Here is an 18,591-nt window from a genome sequence, read left to right as displayed (position 1 = left end):
AATAAAAAGTTTTTCCAACAAAAGAAACGCTGTTTTGCCATATAATTGACAAGAAAATACTTTTTTTTTTTTAGAGATATGGTGTTTAGTACATTTAACAGTTATGTTGGCAGTTTTCCACCGTAAAATCTACAGACATTTTTTACAGTGTGGTGTGCTGCACAGGAGTGTGTGTGTGTGTGTGTGTGTGTGTGACATACCTTCCACAGTCACAGTGTAAGTGTGTATGGCCTTTCCTTGGGAGTTCTCAGCTAAACACTGGTACTCGCCCCCGTCGCTCTCGGAGATGTTACCGAAGCGCAGGCGGCGGTCAAACATGTCTCTAACGGCCCGAGCTTCAGGCATCTCGCCATCTTTCCTCACCCAGGAAACTTTGGGAGTCGGACTGAAGAGGAGGAGGAGAGAAGAGAGGAAGATGTATGGACCAGAGAGAGGAAGAGATGGATGAGAGGCGGTTCAGATTGATTAAAAGGTGCGGCTCTAGTTTTCTGATTGATGGAGGCAGAAACATGCACACACACACACACACACACACACACACACACACACACTCACAGGCCTTGGACGATGCACTCCAGCTCCACGGTCTGGCCCCTGAGGGCGTGGTAAGTGCTGTGGCTTCCAGCAGGTCTCATCATGTGGGGCCTCCGGTTCCGCAGGACGGAGTTGGCTGAGGTGGAAACACAATCGGAGAGAAAGATTCATACATATGTATGGGTCATTTTTTTAATTGGCGTGCTGCTGACACAGCTTTAGAGACTCTAACACACACACACACATTCTTGTACTTCTATCTTTGTGAGGGCCCTCATTGGAACAGTGAATTCCCTTGCAAGGTTATAATAGTTTTTAATTTTTCATTAGTTTTAGTTTCAATAGGGTTGTTAATTTTTGCTTTCAAATTCAGTTAGTTTCGATTATTTTTTTGTCCTTCGTTTTCGTCTTTGTCAACTTTTTTCATACATAACGAAGACGGATAAGACAAAGGAAATAAAGGCAAAATTTACTGTGACCTCTTTTAATAACAAATACCCCATTACAAAAAACTAACTAACTCTAAAACTAATAAAAACTAAACTAAAACTGAAGCATTCCAAAAAATGAAAAACTAATTACAACTAGCAAACTCACTCTAAAAACTCATTAAAACTAACTGAATTTAAAGACAAAAATTGACAACGAAATTAAAACTAAAACTGATAAAAAATCCAAAACTATTATAACCTTGACACACACACTGATGCACACACACACACACACACACAGATGCAGAGACACATACACACACAGATGCAGAGACACACACACACACACACACACACACACACAGATGCAGACATACACACGCACACTGATGCAGACACACACACAAACACACACACACACACACACACACAAACACACACACACACAAACACACACACAGACACACAGATGCAGAGACACACACAGACACACTGATGCAGAGAGAGACACACACACACACACACACACACACACACAGACACACAGATGCAGAGACACACACACACACACACACACACACACACACACAGATGCAGACACACACACACACACACTGATGCAGACACGCACACACAAACACACACACACACTCACACACACACACACACTGATGCAGACACGCACACACAGATGCAGAGACACACACACACACACACACACACAGACACACTGATGCAGACACAGACACACTGATGCAGACACACACACACACACACACACACACACACAGACACACAAACACACACACACACAGACACACAGATGCAGAGACACACACATCACATTTTTTTTACATTACATGTCATTTAGCTGACACACACACACACACACACACACACAGAGGCAGGGCGTGGCCTCATGTGGAGAACCCTTTACCTCTCTCCAGTATATAAGGCTACAGATATTCTACTCTCTCTCAGAGGTCTCGTGTTAACATGTGCTCATCCTTCTGACCTCTAGTCGGGCCACAGATGCCGGCGGCCTCGTCTCAGTGTGAGCTGCATCTCATTACCGCTGGACTGAGGAGGTGCTGGGCCCCCCGCCGGCCCTGCCACCACTTACCGGATACGCTATACTGCTTTGGTCAGCACAACATGCCACCACATGGGGGCCGGTTGACTTTGGTTTAACTATGAGGCTTTCAGTGGGCCAATTACATGGAAACCTTTACAGTATTTATCTGTTTCTCTGATACAAAGAATAGAAAAAAAGATGATTTTTAAGGATGCTTTACAGGCTTTTTTTTTAATTGTTCTTTACAAACTTGATCTTAAAGGTTCAGTTCAGTCAAATTACTGAAATCATATATTTAACAGTGCCAGCAGCATAAACTATATGATGGTCCGTCATTTTCAAATATGTTTTACCTATTTGTTCTTGTTTTGTAAGAGTAATAACAAGTCGAAGCGGCACCATCCTCCTGCAGCAGTCTCTCCCAGCTGCAGAGCCGGAGGGGATGTTAACCCCTTAGTGTCCAGTCTGCAAATAGCTAACAGGCTAACAGTTAGCTCTGTAGCAGTACAGTGTGTATGTGCTGCTGCTGCAGGAGGTGTTCACTTAGGGCGTTTTCACACCTGAAAGTCCGAACCAAGGTCCGTGTTCTGTTTAATTGTCTATATTTGGTCCTGTTGGTTTTGGTTTCACGCTACAAAAGGAATAACGGACTTTACAAGACAATTCTACTGGACACGTCATCTCCCTGTGGACTTTCTGCGGCTCATTTTGTTTTGGTTACGCTGCGTTGTTAGGCCGGCCGGCATCTGACCTCAGTGTTACTTCCTTAATGTGTTTACACTAAATGAATGCAGCGAGTGTAAAGTATTACCTGTGGTAATACTTTAGCTGCTCTTTTGCTGCCAGCAGCACCAGCTTAATGAGCAATATGTGAGAGTGCTTTCTATTTGCAAGATGAGCCTCCTCATCATGCCAAAACTGTGTCGCCATCGACAGGAGAAAGGGGGAAAACGGCTTGCAATCCTGCAATCCAACTTCCTGTATCGTACTTCGAGAGCAGAAGAAGAAAAAAACTTCCTGTCATTGATATGAAGGTCTGAACTATAAAAAAAGTTGTTTTCACACTTCAGACATTGGTTCGTTTGGTCCGGACCGAGACCATCTCTTTTGGTCGGACCAAACTTTGGTCGGACCAAACTTTGGTCGGACCGTGGTCCGCGGCACCTTTCACACCTGGAATATAGGTTCGGATCAAACTGAAAAGTCCTGAAGTCAGGACCAGACGAGATAGGTGTGAAAGCGCCCTTAGTGATCTCTGTTTGTTTAAAACAAGCACCGGACACTCTGTGCACAGTTAGTGATGTTGGTTAACTCACCATCACTATGTTTATGATCAGTGGAGACGCTGTGCATAATTAGCCATGCTGCTTTGTTTATGATCAGCTGCTGACTTTGTGCACAGTTAGCGACGGCGGCCACAGTTGCGTCTCCCGTGGCTAATTCATCACGTATTTGATCACCATGTATGTGAAAACCAAACGTCACCTCCAGAGTCTCTAAATCCCTCTGGAGGCCTTTTTGTAATGGAGACACGCAGAGTGAGCGGACTTTAGAGAGGGCGTGGCCTGAGACTTTCCCGGCGGCCACTCTTCCCCCTAAAGGAAACACGGCTATTGACCCTAAATGCATTTCTTGACTTCAGTCCAGTCTACAGTAATCCAGTCAGTTAATCCGGAGCAAAACTCACAGGGGTTGACTGTCAGAGTGATGGGTTCCTTTGCCAGAATGGTGCGGGTTGCCAGGTACTGGACGTTGCAGGTGTAGTCCACCCTGCTGTCGTCACTTGTCAAATGGGCAAAGTAAAGGTTGCCGTCCTTCCCCACCACCACCCGCTCACTGAGCTGGATGTGATGTAGCCCTGCAGAGAGACGGAGACAGAACGGGAGAGACATGGATGACAGATAAAGGCGGCGAGGAAAATGAGGAACAAGGGAGAGAGAATGAGGAGCTTAACAAGAGGATAAAACAGTGAGAGGAAATGGGAGAGAGCTACAATAGGATGAGAGAAATAGAAAAACGATGATAAAGAGACGTCGGAGAATAGGAGGAAGAAAAGGCTCCTAGAAAAGGTACTGAAGACATTTAAATCCAGGGACGGATAATGCATGAAAAGGATATTATGGACATTGAGATAAATAAATAATCAAGCACCTCACTGTGATGTGAGTGGACAGCGAAAGGAAACACACACCGTCTAAGTAGAGGTTTTATTGAGGAAACAGGAAGGATGTAATGGAAGGAGAGATGGAAAGGTAATGTACTCACTCCAGTCCATCCAGTGGATGATGGGCTCCATGGAGCTCTGCGGGGGGTTGCACTTCAGAACGATGCTGCCTCCCTCTTCAGACTTCACATGGACCTTTTTTTCTTTCTGCTGGATCGGAGGAGCTGAAGGGGAGAAAAACACGAACATTAGTACACATGCAGAGATGTACAGAATCACCCCTGCACACATTTACATCTACATTTACAGAATCGTGTAAAGATTTACTGAGGCGACTGTAAGGCGAATGTAATAATGCCCACCAACGTTATAAACCACAGACGTCATAAAAATCTGCAGCTTTTAATGTAATAATCCCACAAACGTAATACATTTTCCACAAACGTAATAGCCGCTGCCTGCTACAAACGTAACACGAGATTTCCCACAAATGTAATAAAAGCTTCATACACTTTTTGAGTGGTCAAATTCAAGCAATTTTCATTGACTTTCAAGGTAAATTTTCAAGCTTTTCCAGGACCTTTCAGCGGTTGTAAGTTGCATGTTTTAGATGAGTACTTACATACTAAAAGGGGGAGATTTCACTCATTGAAATACTTGCAAATTCCAAATTTCAACCCTAGAGAATATTGGAGGATATTACATACAGCCAGAATGTGTAAAAAAAACATACGGACCCGGGGGAGGGGGGTAATATTTTGAGAAAAAAGTATACGAGATAAAAGTGGCAAATCTATGGGAAAAAATGTGCCGATTTATGAGATTTAAAGTGGTGAATCTGTGAGAAAAAAAATGTTTTTTTCCCCACTTTTGTCTCATAAATCTGCAACTTTTTTCGTGCAGATTTGCCACTTTAAATCTCTTAAATCTACACATATTTTTCTTGTAGATTTGGCACTTTAATCTAGTAAATTTGCAACTCCCTCCCCGGTTTGTATCTTTATTTTTATTCATACTTGGCCTTAATATGCCGTCATAGTCAAGTTCTCCTCGTACTCGTCCATGTGGTTCTACGACCTCACAGAGAGACATGGGGACCCCATTTTGATATCCACTGAAGTTACCAAATATAGTTCTTCGCCCGATAAAGGGTTAAACATACCAACAGCGATGGTGTTACACTTTTAGGAGGAACGGTCTTCATTTCAGATAGGCTACTCATTATTTTTTACATTGAACATGTGATTATCTATAGTCTATAGATGGATATAGTCAGATTGCAAGAGAAATACAGTAAGAATTTAAAGCATTTACAAGCACTTTATCCAAAACCCATCCAAGCACTTTTTAAACCTTGAAAATACAAGATTTAAATTCAAGCATTTTCAAGGATTTCAAGCACCCGTATGAACCCTGGTAATAACTATTAGGTTGGCAAGGACTTATTTGTGGGGAAGAGAAAAAAAATCAACTTTCAATATTTTAATAAGTTCCCACAAATGTAATAATGCAATGAATAATGGTTGTTGTAGTTGTTGTTTGTTTGTTTGTTTGTCTGAACGTCTTGAGGGTCTCTCTGAACCCTCGTCAGTATTAGTAGTGTGTGTACAAAATAAATGCCAAACAGCAGCCATGTAAGTATGTTATGTATATAACTTATGTATATTATGTATGTATATGTCTTATTTTTTATTCTTTATTCTATTTTCATATCTATATGTCTATATGTCTGTATCTTGAACTGCTGTGATGACTAAATTGCCCCTCTGCGGAATAAATAAAGTCTTATCTTAAGATATATTATATAACATCCTGATTTTTATGAAGAAGTTTATGCTTTATATTCAGTTTGCTTGTTTGTGTCATCATGGGAGAACTAGTGGCCTGATATTCATTAAACTTGGTAGAAGCATGTACAGGCTACGAAAACAACCCATTACATTTCTGGAGTGATCCAATTCTCGGGGAAGACACACAAATTGTTTTTCACTTGCATGACAGGACATGGCCTGGCCTTGTTAATTGAAGCCAGAACCATGACAACAAGATACGCTGTGACGTGTGTTTTTTCTCTCTGTCCTGACAAGTTGCTCTGTGCTGGAGGTTTCTGCACTACAAAAACAAGATAAAAACACTAAATCTGAGGGAAATGATCTTGCTGCATGGACAGATAATCTCACTTGACAAGATTTCTTAAATTAAGATTATTAAATCTAGAAATAAGCATGTTGTATGTTTAAAATAAGGGATTAACTCTTAAAACAAGATAAATTATCTAACACTTCTAAATCAAATTTTTTTTTATCTTGGTAAGAAACAAATAATCATCAGGTCACTCTGCTCGGGCCAGTTCATCGCTGCTTGCAAAAAAAATCTGTTTAATTTACGGTAAAATACCAGCAGTGAGCGAGTTTTCGATACTGCACATTTAAATGTAAATATCAGCAAAAACTGCAATTTAGACTAAAAAGTCCCTTTATTTTTTAGGGTAATTGTGTCCTTGTGACAATATGGTATTTCTCCCTTTAATTTTACATGAAAATTTTATATTTTTACAGTAAAACTGTGTGTTTTCTACAGTTTTTCAAAAGTTTTGTACTATTCCTTGATTTACGGTAATTAAAAATTTTGAAATTTTAAATTTATCAAAACATTTTTTTATCTTGGTAAGAAACAAATAATTGTCAGGTCACTCTGCTCGGGCCAGTTCATCGCTGCTTGCAGCTTTAATTTATCTTCTTTTAAGAGAATTATTATTTCAAGTGTTCAACATGCTTATTTCTAGATTTAATAATCTTAATTTAAGAAATCTTATCAAGTGAAATTATCTGTCCATGCAGCAAGATTTAGTGTTTTTATCTTGTTTTTAGACACACCTTTTTTGCAGTGAGGTTTCTGTTTTTGTTTTGTTTTTTATCTCAGCCTTCTTCTTAGATTTTAATTAAGTGCACAGACATTCTCTAGTGACAAACTGCACAGATCCAAGTTAGGAGAGTCAAATCCAGACATCTTATGAGACCTAAACATAAGAAAACATGGAGGTGATCTTTAAGAATCTTGGTGTGGGGAGGCACCAGGTTGCATTTTGCCTTGCAGAAGTAGAAGAATATGATTCATGACCATTGTTCATAACCCCGTAGGAGCGACTGAAGAGTGCTTCACATGACATCAACTCAAGAGCGTTTCTGGGGAAACCGTTGTCAGGGAAACTGTGAAGGAAGGAGGTCGCCCAGGGGAGAGCCCGTCACACAGGTGGATGGATGCACAGAGGTGCTCTTTACATATACCCAGGGGCCCGTGTGAGTGTGTGTGTGTGTGTGTGTGTATGCTAACTACCATGTTGCTGCATGTAATTATGTTCTAGGTGGTACTCGGAGCCTCCACCCTGCAAACAAATGAGCTCCCTATAAAAGAGGGCGAGGAGAAGGTTTACACGCTGCCTCTCACAGCTCTTTAAATCTTTCTGTTATTGCTGATAAAAACCAACAACAACAACAACAACAACAACATGGCTCGCTTCTAATCTGAACCTTGAGGGCATTTACAGGAGCCCAAACACTGAAACTGACATGTATAAAAGACTTGTAAGTCCTCTAATGTGATGCAATTAGTTTGAAAACGTATCAGAGGGGGGTTTGATTGGTTTTTATGTTATTTCAAATGGTGCGGTTTGCCTCTAAAGCCAAAAATAACAAATCAGCAATACTCACTGAGCATGGTGGAATTTAAATATTCAAATTTAGCATCAAAATTTAATGAGTGTCTCGTTAACTGGTCAGTGGCTGCTTTAGGCGTGCAGATTTTTTTTTTAACTTTCTTTGGTGCCTTTTATCAGATCAGAATTTTAATTCTCCAAACTACACGTTCAACCTCCACATCATCATAAACAGCAGTTTCTCATTCTGTGAACACATTGCACACGCTGTAAAAAATGTTTGTAGAAATTACAGTAAAACGCTGTCAAATTGCATGAGAAATAAGGCATAAAATTGAAAATTGCATATCACCGTAGTAGACACTTTTAATTACCGTAAATCAAGGAATAGTACAAAACTTTTGAAAAACTGTAGAAAACACACAGATTTACTGTAAAAATATACAATTTTCATGTAAAATTAATGGAGAAATACCATATTGTCACAAGGACACATTTACCCTAAAAAAAATAAAGGGACTTTTTAGTCTAAATTACAGTTTTTGCTGATATTTACATCTAAATTTACAGTAGAAAACCTGCTTACTGTAATTTTTACAGTGAAGTTGGTTAGTAGCTGCGTTTTTTTTTTTTTTAACTTTATTTTTATTCAACAAGAAAGAACATGGTACAAAACATTCCTTGACAACAGAGCTGCCGGTTTTTTACCGTAAATTAAACAGATTTTTTTTTTACAGTGCATGCTTTGACACATTCAGTTTTAGGGTTTTTTACTTTAATATGACAGTAAGTGACTTTTTACAGTTAGGGTTAGGGCTAGGGTTATTTTTCCTATTGGTTTGTTCCAAGTCACATGACTTTCAAGGTTCCGGCGGTCAGAACAAAAAACATGGCGGACAGTTCTCTCTTTTTTAGTGAAAAAATCTATATTTTGACTTAGTTTCTGCATAAAAAAAACAAAAATAAATACATTTTGATCACATTTCTAGTGAGAAATATTTTTTCTAAATATTCACTCAGTGAATGTACATAATCACTTTGTATGTTGGAATAGCCACGGGATATGACTGTCATTAACTTGCATTGTAGCGAAATCCGTGTCAGTTTCACGGAAATTTGAGTGATTCCGTGGCTATTCCACGGATTTTGAGTTAAGGAAATCCGGATTCCAGTGAGACCATGTTGTAAGAAAGACACTTTTGCAAATGTTGAGGATGATTTGAGGAATGTACCAATCTGAAAGAGTATAATCAGCCATCAGTGCGTTCTTACCATCAGTAGTGAGTATGGCCTCGTTGGAGACGGCGGTCCCCAGCTCGTTGGATGCGTAGCAGACGTATTTGCCCTGGTACTGCTTCAGGCTGTCCATGGTGTAACTGAGTGTGTAGAAGGCGAAGGAGCCGGAGTGCTCAGTGACCTTCAGCTCCGGGTCACTGCCCGGGTCGAAGTCCTCTCCATCTTTAGTCCACTTGAAACTTTAGTGAAGAAGAAAAAACATCACTAACACTGACGGGAGCGTGTTCACTCAGATATCAAAGTCAAAAAAATCATCTCCAGGCCTTTTGAAGAAGCAGCTTTTTTTTTTTAAACACATACAAGATGTCCTTACATGTCAGTGGATTTGAGGGCACAAATGAATGAAAAATGCAAAATTCACGCGGGATGCCCCAGCGGGACTCATAAGCTTGTGCTGTGTAATTGCGATATTCATCTTTTCCTCGGCAATTGGAGCAGTTTTCCACTTCAGAGCAGCTAAGACACTCTGAAAAGATTGCTGCAGGGCTTAATGACATTTATCCCTTGTTGAAATGAGAAGTCTGACTGGGAGAAGCTGTGCTCTCATGTAATACTAATATGTAGATGTCAGCTGAACAAGGAGAGGGAAGGTCACCATGATAACCAATGACTGGGCTCCTCCACCACTGATGTAGCATCATCACACTCTGAGTGTCTGTGTGTGTGTGTGTGTGTGTGTGTGTGTGTGTGTTCTTGTACTTCCCACATAGTGAGGACCACAACACAGAGTGAGGACATTTTTACAGATTTTTGAGATTTCAGACTTTGTTTTAAGGGTTAAAGGTTACATGATAATGATAACTAACTGAAACTGTATTGTGTGGTTACAAAACTAACTAAAATTATAGTGAAAATGTCCTTCGTTTTCGTCTTTGTCATCTTTTTTCATACATAATGAAGATGGATCAGACAAAGGAAATAAAGGAAAAATTTACTGTGACCTCTTTTAATCTCCCACCCAACAAATACCCCATTACAAAAAAACTAAAACTAATAAAAACTAACTGAATTTCAAAAATTCACAACCTAATTAAAACTAAAACTAATGAAAAAATCTAAACTATTATAACCTTGGAAGGGAATTCACTGTTACAATGAGGGCCCTCACAAAGATAGAAGTACAAGGGTGTAAGGGTGTGTGTGTGTGTGTGTGTGTGTGTGTGTGCTGACTAACTCAGGAGGAGGGTTGCCGCCGGCTTCACAGCTCATGACGAAGTCTTCCACACTGAAGACGGTGACAGACTCCGGCTGTGTGGTGATCATCGGAGGCCTCTTGACTGTAAGGAACCAAAACCAGTTAGAGTCGTCATGACAACAGATATAAAGCAGGCGAGCGTACACGTGCCATCACACACCTATATGGTTTAACCCTCTGAACCCCAACAAGCCATTTAAAGGCTTTTTTTTTTTTTCATTTTATTTCATTAATTTTTTTTACAGTGCATGTTTTGACACATTCATGCAAATGATTATGTTCAGTTGTCTGTTTACTACACTGTAATATATATATATATATATACTAAAAGTTATTTTATTTTTTAAGTTATTTTACAGGTAATTTACTTTAAAATGGAGGTAATATACAGTTGATCTCTTGTTGTATTTAAAAAATATATATCCGGAGAAAAACTAAAGTTTTAGGGTTTTTTACTTTAATATACAGTATTTTTTTACGATTTATTTTTGCATGGTGATCATCGGAGGCCTCTTGACTGCAAGGAATCAAAACCAAGTTAGAGTTGTCATGACAACAGTTATGAAGCAGGTGAGCACCTATAGGGTTTAACCCTCTGAACCCCAACAAGCCGTTTAAAGGCATTTTTTGCTTTTTTTTTTTACAGTTAAAATTTTTTTTACAGTAAACATTTTTTTTACAGTTACCATTTTACTCACTGTGGCCTTGCATTTCACTGCAATATATAAAATACTATATAAGCCCTGCACCTCTATGGAATCAGCACGATCATGGTTATTAGAACCAGATTTAAGAAGAATGGGGACACGCCGGACAAAAGCATCAGATTTTTTCCACATGCTCGCTATCACTATAGGTTTCAAATTTTTGGTAGGAGCCACTTCATCAAGATTGTGGATCGGAGATGGCAGCCATATAAAATCTATAAGAACCAATATATCTTCCAAGCCACTTAGAAGGTCAATCTTGGTGTTTAGTTTTAAGTTTTTCCATTAAAAGAAACGCTGTTCTGCCATATAATTGACAAGAAAATACTTTATAAACGATTTTACCATTAAATATTTCAGTATACTTCTGTTAGAGATATGCTGTTTGGTACATTTAACAGTGAGAAAAAAGTATTTTTACAAAAAATAAATGCAAAAATTACAGTGATGCTTGTATATATTAGAGTATATTTTTTGTTATAAACATAGTGCCAGTCTATTTTATAGTGGAGTAATGTATTTTAAAAAATATATATTTTAAAAATAATGTTTTGGCTGATATATACATATACGGTGTTTCATTATTACTGAAACTGAATTAATCCATTTATCATTTTACGTCTTTTACTGTCATGATTTAGCTGTTTTTCACCGTAAAATCTAGACATTTTTTACAGTGTTATAATTTCTCTGTTTACAGTTTCTTTCTATGTTAAACAGTGTATTTTTGGCGAACTTTTAAAGAAAACATACATTTCAACATGTTGGGTTTTAGAGGGTTAAATACATAGAGACACATTAAGAATAGTGCTGCAGTCTCCACATGACCTGCTTTCATTCTGCATGCTGCTTCACACACACATGCACCATCCTTTTGTCATACACATCTCTCTATGTAGGCCTGGTGGAAATGTCTTAGCAAACAGCAGAGAATAACCAGAGATATAACTCATCTTCATGGTTTAACAGCTGCCGATAAGCATATTCAGTCAATATCACTTAAAAAGACTCCCAGGAGAAGCAGATGAAATGTAGGCCGAGGAAAAAAGTCAGAGAGAGAGAGAGCGGACAGAGAAAATGGGTTGAGATGAGAGGAAATTGATATAGCATAATGTAAGAGGAGAGTCCATGTAAAAGAGATATATGCCACAGTGCTCCCTGTGAGACGCAGAGATAGGCAAAGGGAGGAAAGAGTCTGTGGGGAAATGGAGCAGAGATTCTGAAAAGAGGAAAAAGTAATGACCACCAGAAGAGGTTTCTCCTTCTCTCTCCTCCATTGTCCATCACAGACATAAAGCAATAACTCCATAACAGACTCATAAAAACCAACATGCTGGGATTTGCTGTGAGTACTGTATTGAACCAGCGGGTTTGATTTTCCTGCATGCTTTATGGCTTGTGTCCTATTTTTAGGTTGTGTTTTTTCGATACTTATAGGCAGAAATGTAAATCACAGCTTCAGTGAGTGCAGGGGGACAGAGGTCACAGCTTGATACGTCTTGGTTTTAATTTGACTTAAAGGCACGGGTCTCAAACTCACGGCCCGCGGGCAAATCGCAGCCCTCGTGACGATATTTTGTGGCCCCCACCTTGATATGAAAGTTTAATGTGAGTTTTATATGAATGGCACTTTACTGTGTTGTGTGTGGAAGGTCCCTTTAATTACTTTTTTGGCGTAATTTTGTGTCTTTTTTTAGTAATTTTGTGTCTTTTTAAAATAATTTTGTGTCTTTTTTTTTTTTTTTTTAGTAATTTTGTCTTTTTAAAACAATTTTGAGTCTTTTTCTAATAATGTTGTGTGTGGAAGGTCCCTTTAATTACTTTTTTTGGTAATTTTGTGTCTTTTTTTGTAATTTTTTTTGTCTTTTTTTGTAATTTTGTGTCTTTTTCTTATAATTTTGTGTCTTTTTCTAATAATTTTGTGTCTTTTTTGGTCATTTTGTTTCTTCTTTAAGTAATTTAGTTTTTTTCCTGTCATTTTGTGTATTTTTTAGTAACTTTGTATCTTTTTTTGGTCATTTTGTGTCTTTTTTGGTCATTTTGTGTCTTTTTTTTGTGATTTTGTGTGTTTTTTGGTCATTTTGTGTCTGTTTTGGCCATTTTATGTCTTTTTTAAGTAATTTTTTTTTTTTCTGCCATTTTGTGTCTTTTTTTTGTAATTTTGTGTCTTTTTTTGGTCATTTTGAAACTGCCTCCAGTGGCCCCCAGGTAATTTGAGTTTGAGACCCCTGCTTTAAGGGAAAGAGACAGAGCCCCAGATTAATTTACATTACGTAGCTAAAAGGAGCACTGCGGTAGATGAGAAGGAGGCGGACAGGGGAGATGAATAGCATGCAGAGCAACAGAGGAGCAGAGCACACAGAGACAGAGGTAGAAGGGTGAAAAACAAACAAGGGGTAGATTCACACAGACTCAGAAAGAGAAGGATAGCTGGAGTGGGGGAATTTAATGAAAGAATTCCCACTGATAGAAGGAAATAAGCCCATTTCCGCAGTTGATCAAATTGAAGTTTGTGCTGCAGGCGCGGCTCCATTATTGGAGGAGGAGGAGAGGAGCCGGTGCTTAGAGCTTTAACTCCTCTTTATTTCCCTGTGTCTTTGATCTGACAGCCCTGCTGCCTCTTTACAGACAGACAGCCGCTCCTCACACTTCCTCTTCCCTCCTCTCCTGCAGGGATCTCACCTACTGGGAGCCGACGAGGCTAAACACCACACACCCACATACAGAAAGAGGAGCATGCTCACAATGCAGCACACAGACACATCCTCACATACAAACACACGTGCACTCTGCTTAAAATGAAAGATGCATAAACACAAACATAACACTGCAAATGCACACTAATGCCTTTATTTATTAAAGTGCAGCACAACACGACAGGACTTTTACTGTGTGCTGGATGGAAAATGATCTCTCTGGCATAATGAAAGTGTTTACAATAAGCTTTGCCAGCACCTGCATTAAGACAGATCGACGTCAATAAAGTTAAAAGCACTTACGATCACTTATGTGGTCTGTGAGTCCACAGTGGGAGCCGGAGAAAGGGCAATGAGGGAAAAAACATTTTAGTTACAGTAAACAAGAAGGAGAAAGAGAGAGTTAATAAATAGACAGACAGATAAAGGGTGTTTCCACTACCGCCCAGTACCCGGAATGAGGCGGGGCTCACTCGCCAAAACGCCCCTAATTTGAATATGAGTAGTCCGGAGCAGACTTTTGTCGGGACTTTTTTAGTCCCTGTAGAAGAGCAGGGTCGTTTTTCTCCCCTGAAAAAAGCCTGGTTACTGATTGGATAGAACGCTAAGCAGGATGTGACGTAGTACTCTACACGACAACAACACGCGCCATTTGTAAAAGCCGGCGAAGCAGTGTTGCCAACTTAGCGACTTTGTTGCTATATTTAGCGACTTTTCAGACCCCCTTAGCGACTATTTGTCAAGAAATCGACTGGCGACAAATCCAGCGGCTTTTTCTGGTGTTATTGGAGTCGAAGTGGCACATTCCTCCTGCAGCAGTCTCTCTCAGCTGCAGAGCCGGAGGGGATGTTAACCCCTTAGCGTCCAGTCTGCAAATTGCTAACAGGCTAACAGTTAGCTCTGTAGCAGTACAGTGTGTATGTGCTGCTGCTGCAGGAGGTGTTCACTTAGCGATCTCTGTTTGTTTACAACAAGCACCGGACACTCTGTGCACAGTTAGTGATGCCGGTTAATTCACGCAATTCTAGGTAATAAAAACTGGTTACAAACATGAATCTGAAACACATTTAGGTTATAATTCATGCATAAGATAGGTAGATAGATAGATAGATAGATAGATAGATAGATAGATAGATAGATAGATAGATAGATAGATAGATAGATAGATAGATAGTTAAACGTTTCACTGATAATTGAACAATGATTATGATACATGGACAGTTAAACAGTGTAATTCCTGCTGTAATGGAGCAGAGATTTTAACCTTTTAGCCTCCATGTCACAGATCCTAACTCATCTCCTTTATTGATCCTGATCGTGGCCCGGTGCTGCTCATTGACATGCCAGAGGCTCTGCTAATTGAAAGGCAGGGGACACCTTGACCTTTTACATCTTTGACCTGCTCCTCCTTTCCTCCTTCATCCCCCCCTTCCTCATCATCCTCCTCGGCCCTCTCACCTCTGTGTCACCTCGCCCCTTTTGGGAATTACACGGGGAGATTTACTGCTTTTCATCAGCATTTACAGGTTATTCATGTGAGATATCTTGTTTGTACACATACTTTTGAAGTCTGTGTGGGTGGTGAAGGACTGTGACTCATTGCAAGGAGTCTTAGATAAAGAGAGAACAACAAAAGCAGCGGTGGAAACAATATTCCCTCTCTCTCTATCTCTCTCTCTCTCTCTCTCTCTCGGAGCTCTGTGGGCAGGTCGGCAGCAGCAGAAGAGATGAAGATCAATTTCCCTGCAGGGCCACAAGCTCAGCTGTATTTCTAATGCCCACATATTGCATCGAGGAGGAGGAGGAGGAAGAAATGAGAGTGAGTGTGGAAGAAAAAAACCCTTGCTGGATTATTGTTGTTGTATAACTCGATTGTTGATTAAATTACTCCCCAATCAGATTCTGGTTTGCACCAAGGAAACCAGATCAATAGTGGGACTAATCAATGCAGTATGAGGGGATCAATTACAAAGTAATTAGACACACCACAGGCACAGATGAGCACTAAACAAAGAAAAAAAGAAAAAAAAAACTCAGACAGTGTAGTATTTGGAGCATAATAGCGCAATCCAACCCTGAATATTGGGGTTACTGAAAGAGAAACACATGTTCTCTCTGCTCATTTGCACTAATTAATCACGATGAAAGATGATTATTAGGCGTGCTTTGATGAATCAACAATGTAATTAACACAACAAATAGATCTTTGAACCAGTTGCCATTGTTATGAGCGGTGCGATGTGGATCTGTACTCACAGTTGGAGGGGATGTGTATGGCTGCTTGGGCAGCGAGGGAGAGGAGGAGGAGGAAGAGGAGGAGGGGGAGGAGGCGAGGGGAGCACCGCCCCCTACTGCCAACCTGCTGTCGCTGCGTGTGAGGCATTGCTCACTGTCCCATCAAAGTCCCACCTGCTCACACACACACGTACAGTAAAACGCACACAGAGGGCAACACACAGGGCTTTGTTTCTTTTCCACCAGGCCTCGGCTTCGCCTCCCTTTGGCCTTATTTTTTTTTTTTCCTCCTTTCCTTTCGCTGTCTTCTATAAGTCAGGTCCACGCCCTCCTGCTGCTCTCCTCTCTGAAACATAAAAGAAAAAGGGGGAGGAGGGAGGGAGGTGAGGGTAGGGGAGGACAAGTGGAGAAGCGAGAGGGAGGGGCAGAAAGGGGCCATGTGTCAGAATGGGAGAAAAATGACCGTGCACCATGTGGTCAGACCTATATACACAGAGTTAACACGCCAATCACGGGTCAACAACACATCCCGACATAAAGAATGCCTATCAGAGAACCTGTTCCTGCAAAAGAAATCTACATTTGGGTAATTACACGAGCAGTGGCCCATATGGAAGAGGCAGTCAGCAGGACAGATGGACAGAATACCTCAACAAGAAGCTGAACAGAGTCATTTTGTTTCTTTTTTTGGTCATTTTGTGTCTTTTTTTGGAAATTTTGTGTCTTTTTTTGGTCATTTTTGTCTTTTTTTGTAATTTTGTGTCTTTTTTTTTGGTAATTTTTTGTCTTTTTTTAGTAATTGTGTGTCTTTTTGGTCATTTTGTGTCTTTTTTGGTCACTTTTGTCTTTTTTTTAGTAATTTTGTGTCTTTTTTGTAATTTTGTGTCTTTTTTTGGTCATTTTGTGTCTTTTTTGGTCATTTTTTGTCTTTTTTTTTGTAATTTTGTGTCTTTTTGGTCGTTTTGTGTCTTTTTTTGGTCACTTTTGTCTTTTTTTTTTTGTAATTTTGTGTCTTTTTTTGGTCATTTTGATACTGCCTCCATTGGCCCCCAGGTAATTTGAGTTTGAGACCCCTCCTTTAAGGGAAAGAGACAGAGCCCGAGATTCATTTACATTACGTAGCTAAAAGGAGTACTGCGCACAGAGCAACAGAGACAGAGGTAGAAGGGTAAATGGGAGGGGCAGAAAGGGGCCATGTGTCAGAATGGGAGAAAAATGACCGTGCACCATGTGGTCAGACCTATATACACAGAGTTAACACGCCAATCACGGCTCAACAACACATCCCGACATAAAGAATGCCTATCAGAGAACCTGTTCCTGCAACAGAAATCTACATTTGGGTAATTACACGAGCAGTGGCCCATATGGAAGAGGCAGTCAGCAGGACAGATGGACAGAATACCTCAACAAGAAGCTGAACAGAGCCTCACAGCACCCAGATGGGCTTTGGACAGACAAATGCAGATGGATGACGTGTCAAATCGGATAATACGCAAGACAGACAAACAAATAGCTGGTAATTAGATTAACTGGTCGTTGCACGAACTGCACAGTCCGTAGTGTACTTGGGTGATAGTGCTGTGATAAGTGTGCGATAAAGATGCTATCAGTCATGGTGAGTGAGGCGAGGCGGCCCTGCTAGGAGTCTATCCGTTCTCCATCTGTACCCTTGGATCTGGTTCTCGCCGCAACATGCAGGCTGTCCTCCCCCAAGGCACCACGTGGCGCAGCCCGCTGACTGTTTACACTACTCAGTATCACACACAAAGAGCTGTTAAAGCACACCATGATTGAGACGTACATGCGAGACAAAAGAAAAATGGCGATAATAGAGAGAGAGAGGGAGCTGGTTTGGCAGCTCTGCAGCAGCGGCAGCAGCCTGATTGAGAAGGTTCTGGCTCTGCAGGCTGCCGTTTGTTGGCAACGCCACCAGAGAGTGATGGCTGACCTTGGAGGGGGAGAGAGGAAGATGATGCAGAAGAATGGTGGATGAAGAGATGTGATTATCATTAATTTTATTATCCAGTGGATAATGACTGGCCAATTAATTAGGGGGGATAATTCCATGTCACCCAGGCCACATTTATACGTTTATACATATGGTAAAATGGTAACTGAACCTGCACTTATATAGAGCTTTTCGACCACTCAAAGCTCTTTACACTACAGACTGTGCTCATTCACCCGTTCACACACACATTCATACTGGTGGCAGAGGCTACCCTAAACGATGCCACCTGCCACCATTGGGAATTCATTCACACACCGATGAACACAGCATCGGGATTCAGTATCTTGCTCAAGGATACTTTGACATGTAGTAGTTGCCCAGCAACCCTTCGGTTGGGGCGCAACCCACTCTACCAACTGAGCCACAGCCGCCCATAGCAGGGTATTTAGAAAAACAAGTATTTCCCCCCCTCCATTTTCAAAAATAACATTGTGCACACAACATCGTTTTTAAAAAAGTTGTCATTTACATCAACCCGCATAAATACGTTGCCAAGGTCGGATCCAAAATGGGCGGCGGCGACGTTGGCAGGCAATCTACATACGTCTTGGATGGGAAAGCTGCAGTAAAAATGCTGACCTCCGTGCAC

The 18,591-nt window shown here is 40.5% G+C and overlaps 1 protein-coding gene across 4 annotated transcripts in view; it reads right to left on the bottom strand.

Moving 5' to 3' along the window:
• l1cama (L1 cell adhesion molecule, paralog a) overlaps nucleotides 1-16,692 on the bottom strand; it is a 41,139-nt gene extending 24,447 nt beyond the window's left edge. For 3 of the 4 annotated variants that reach the window (XM_059333169.1, XM_059333170.1, XM_059333171.1), the window contains exons 1-6: nucleotides 10,330-10,985; nucleotides 9,132-9,334; nucleotides 4,306-4,428; nucleotides 3,728-3,898; nucleotides 556-670; nucleotides 201-385 (exon numbers count right to left, since the gene is read on the bottom strand). In XM_059333169.1, the coding sequence (XP_059189152.1) occupies nucleotides 201-385; nucleotides 556-670; nucleotides 3,728-3,898; nucleotides 4,306-4,428; nucleotides 9,132-9,334; nucleotides 10,330-10,418 (886 nt within the window). In that variant the 5' untranslated portion in view covers nucleotides 10,419-10,985. Of the gene's footprint in view, nucleotides 1-200; nucleotides 386-555; nucleotides 671-3,727; nucleotides 3,899-4,305; nucleotides 4,429-9,131; nucleotides 9,335-10,329; nucleotides 10,986-14,056; nucleotides 14,072-16,009 lie in introns of those variants that run through there. The other variant, XM_059333172.1, reaches the window with a different exon arrangement.
• Nucleotides 16,693-18,591: the final 1,899 nt, after the last annotated feature.

The sequence above is a fragment of the Centropristis striata genome, chromosome 5, assembly GCF_030273125.1.
Source record: "Centropristis striata isolate RG_2023a ecotype Rhode Island chromosome 5, C.striata_1.0, whole genome shotgun sequence".
Classification (NCBI taxonomy): Eukaryota; Metazoa; Chordata; class Actinopteri; order Perciformes; family Serranidae; genus Centropristis; species Centropristis striata.
This window is presented reverse-complemented; position numbering and strand designations above follow the sequence as displayed.